We start from the raw sequence: 3,736 nt of genomic DNA on the forward strand, positions 1-3,736 counted from the left end.
GGGCCAGATCGAACGCAAGGACCCAGCCCCAACCAAACCCCACAGACCGTTACTCCGGCTCGGCCTGGGGCGGGACGCACGCGGGCCGGGCGCAGCCAAACCCGCCCGCCGCGTCTCAGACCGCCTCCGAAGGGGGAAAACAGACGGAGAAAAAGGACAAAAACAGAAAATGCAGACGGGGGAGGGAGAAGGAAGCCATTCGGGCTTTATATGGATTTCTTTGCCTTAGAAAAAGGGAGAAAGGGAAAAAGGAGGAGAGAGCCCACGTGCCCGGGAGGTGTTGTGTTAAAGCGCCACCTTCCGTCGGCCGGGGCGCGGCGGGCTCCCCTGGCGCGCTCGGGAGCGCGCGGCACCGGGAAGCAGCTGCACCCACCCGGGGGCGCGCCGGGCGGCACCCGCCCGCTCCGGCTGCGCGCGTGCCCGAGTGTGTGCTCCGGGAGAGCGGGCGCGCCGGGTCGGCTCGTTCGGACGGGCCTCCCGGGGACCCAGCACAAAGGGGCCCCGGACCTGGCCGGACTAGCCCGGCTCGCCGCGGTGCAGTGCGTGGCTCCCGAGCATCCCGGGAAGAGGCGCATCTGTGTACACACGCGGATTTTTTAAAAAATAACATATTTCCAGACATGCCTCCCCCCCCACCCCCCATCTTTGCAAAGCAGCCCGGAGGGCGGGGGGAGGGGGTGTGGCCGAGGAGTTAATAAAGGGAGATGGGCGGAGCCGGCCCCCAGCCATTGGCTGGCCCGCGGAGTGATGTCACCCATATGACACCCTGATAACTAGTTGGGAGAGAGCCCTCAACTTTTTGCAGAAGGAGCGCGCGCGCCTGGGAGTGCTCGGGGTCCGGTGCTTGCGGCGGGAGCCACGAGCCAGAGAGAGAGGGGTCCCGGGCTGCCTCGACCGCCGCCGCCTCTCCCGTCGCAGCCGCAGCTTCCCGCGCTCCGGCGGCCGTCGCCGCCGCAGCCGCCACAGCCGCTGTGTGCAGCCTGGAAGGGGGGGCGGGGGGGAGGGGGGGAGCCGCGGACGCGGGGTACCGAGGACTTTGCAACTTGCCCGGGAAGGTGGAGGGGCGAGAGGGGGAGGGGGACCTCCGCACGAGACCGAGCGGCCCGGGTTGGAGCGCCCAGCCCCGCGGCGGATCATGGTGCAGCAGGCGGAGAGCTTGGAAGCGGAGAGCAACCTGCCCCGGGAGGCGCTGGACACGGAGGAGGGCGAATTCATGGCTTGCAGCCCGGTGGCCCTGGACGAGAGCGACCCGGACTGGTGCAAGACGGCGTCGGGCCACATCAAGCGGCCGATGAACGCGTTCATGGTGTGGTCCAAGATCGAGCGCAGGAAGATCATGGAGCAGTCTCCGGACATGCATAACGCCGAGATCTCCAAGAGGCTGGGTAAGCGGTGGAAAATGCTGAAGGACAGCGAGAAGATCCCGTTCATCCGGGAGGCGGAGCGGCTGCGGCTCAAGCACATGGCCGACTACCCCGATTACAAGTACCGGCCCCGGAAAAAGCCCAAAATGGACCCCTCGGCGAAGCCCAGCGCCAGCCAGAGCCCCGAGAAGAGCGCGGCGGGCGGCGGCGGCGCGGGCGGCGGCGCGGGCGGCGCCAAGACCTCCAAGGGCTCCAGCAAGAAATGCGGCAAGCTCAAGGCCCCCGCGGCCCCAGCCGCCGGCGGCGCCAAGGCCGGCGCGGGCAAGGCGGCCCAGCCCGGGGACCTGGGAGGCGCGGGCGACGACTGCGTGCTCGGCAGCCTGCGCGTGAGCGGCGCGGGCGGCGGCGGCGGCGGCGGCGGCGCGGGCAAGACGGTCAAGTGCGTGTTTCTGGACGACGACGACGACGACGACGACGACGACGACGAGCTGCAGCTGCGGATCAAGCAGGAGGCGGACGAGGACGACGACGAGCCGCCGCACCAGCAGCTCCTGCAGCCGCCGGGCCAGCAGCCGCCGCAGCTGCTGAGACGCTACAACGTCGCCAAAGTGCCCGCCAGCCCCACGCTGAGCAGCTCGGCCGAGTCCCCCGAGGGCGCGAGCCTGTACGACGAGGTGCGGGCCGGCGCTACCTCGGGCGCCGGCGGCGGCAGCCGCCTCTACTACAGCTTCAAGAACATCACCAAGCAGCAGCCGCCGCCGCTGGCGCAGCCCGCGCTGTCGCCCGCGTCCTCGCGCTCCGTCTCCACCTCGTCCAGCAGCAGCGGGAGCAGCGGCGCCGAGGACGCCGACGACCTGATGTTCGACCTGAGCCTGAATTTCTCCCAAGGCGCGCACAGCGCCGGCGAGCAGCAGCTGGGGGGCGGCGCGGCGGCCGGGAACCTGTCCCTCTCTCTGGTGGATAAGGATTTGGATTCGTTCAGCGAGGGCAGCCTGGGCTCCCATTTCGAGTTCCCCGACTACTGCACGCCCGAGCTGAGCGAGATGATCGCGGGGGACTGGCTGGAGGCGAACTTCTCCGACCTGGTGTTCACGTATTGAGAGGGGCGCCCCGCTTCTCGCTCTTTCTCTCCGCGGGGCGCAGAGCAGGGTTCCTCGGGAGGAAGTCGTGGTGGTCATGATGATGATGATGATGATGATGGTGGTGGTGGTGGTGTCGATGGTGTTGATGGTGGAGGTGGTAGGGTGGAGGGGAGACAAGAAGATGCTGATCTTGATATGATGTCGTGACACAAAGAAATTGGAAAAGATGATGAAAATGTTGGTGGAGTTAAAGTGAAATGAGTAGTTTTAAAACATTTTCCTGTCCTTTTTTTGCTCCCCTCCCTTCCTTTATCGTGTCTCAAGGTAGTTGCATACCTAGTCTGGAGTTGTGATTTTTTTTCCCCAAAAATGTGTTTTTGTAATTACTACTTCTTTTTCCTGAAATTCGTGATTGCAACAAAGGCGGAGGGGACAGGGCGGGGGAGGGGAGGGAGGACCCGCTCCGGAAGGCGCTGTTTGAAGCTTGTCGGTCTTTGAAGTCTGGAAGACGTCTGGAGAGGACCTTTTGGCAGCACAACCGTTACGCTAGGGAGTTGGTTGGAGATTTTTTTTTTTTTTCTTAAGAGATCTTAAAGAACTGGTGATTTTTAAAAAAAAAAAAAACAACAAACACAAAAACAAAAAAGGGACCATTGCAACTTTTTTATTTTATTTTATTTTTTTGGAGGGAGAAAACTGATGTCTTCTATGCATCCGATACTTAACAAAACTGCAGGGAGCTTGAAAAAATGCAGACTGTACAAACGCTCACAAAAAAAAAAAAAAAAAACTGTGAACTGACTTAAGATCAGAGTTTACTTTTCAGATCAAATTGTTTATGGTTTTACAAATGTGATTTCTACTTGCCAACTTTTTTTTTGTAACTTGTTCCCTTATACCTCCTTGATTGAATACCAGACAGCCTAGACCTCAGTACAAAAGGTATTGAAACATTTTTGATACATAACAGACCTCAGTCTTTTTTAAAAATTAATATATTTTCAGGCGTATTTTTGTACAGTGAAAAGGGAACATTCTTGCTGTGTTTTTTCAGTAAGACTTTCAGGCACTTCTTCCCTTTTGATTTTTTTCCTCTGTTTTTTTTTGTTTTGTTTTGTTTTTTGGGGTTTTTTTGTTTTTTGTTTTTTTAGCATGCAAGTATGTTGGTACGTGATGTCCTGGTTTAAAAAGGATTAAAATTTTTAAGTAATCCTTGCATCTAAAGGCCTTGTGGTTTAAAAAAAAAAAGCAAACTTTTTTTTGTACAGCTATAGTAGAGATTTGTTCAAT

General features: G+C 58.7%; 1 protein-coding gene across 1 annotated transcript; it reads left to right on the forward strand.

The window, feature by feature from the left end:
• The first annotated feature begins 1,135 nt into the window (after positions 1 to 1,135).
• On the forward strand, positions 1,136 to 2,464 carry SOX11 (SRY-box transcription factor 11). Its single transcript, XM_028099336.2, has one exon. It carries the CDS (start codon positions 1,136 to 1,138, stop codon positions 2,462 to 2,464), a length of 1,329 nt encoding a protein of 442 aa, XP_027955137.1.
• The last annotated feature ends 1,272 nt before the right edge of the window (positions 2,465 to 3,736 follow it).

This window comes from Eumetopias jubatus, unplaced genomic scaffold (genome assembly GCF_037043125.1).
Source record: "Eumetopias jubatus isolate StellerSeaLion01/CBP00866 unplaced genomic scaffold, mEumJub1_p1.0 scaffold_9, whole genome shotgun sequence".
Lineage (NCBI taxonomy): Eukaryota > Metazoa > Chordata > Mammalia > Carnivora > Otariidae > Eumetopias > Eumetopias jubatus.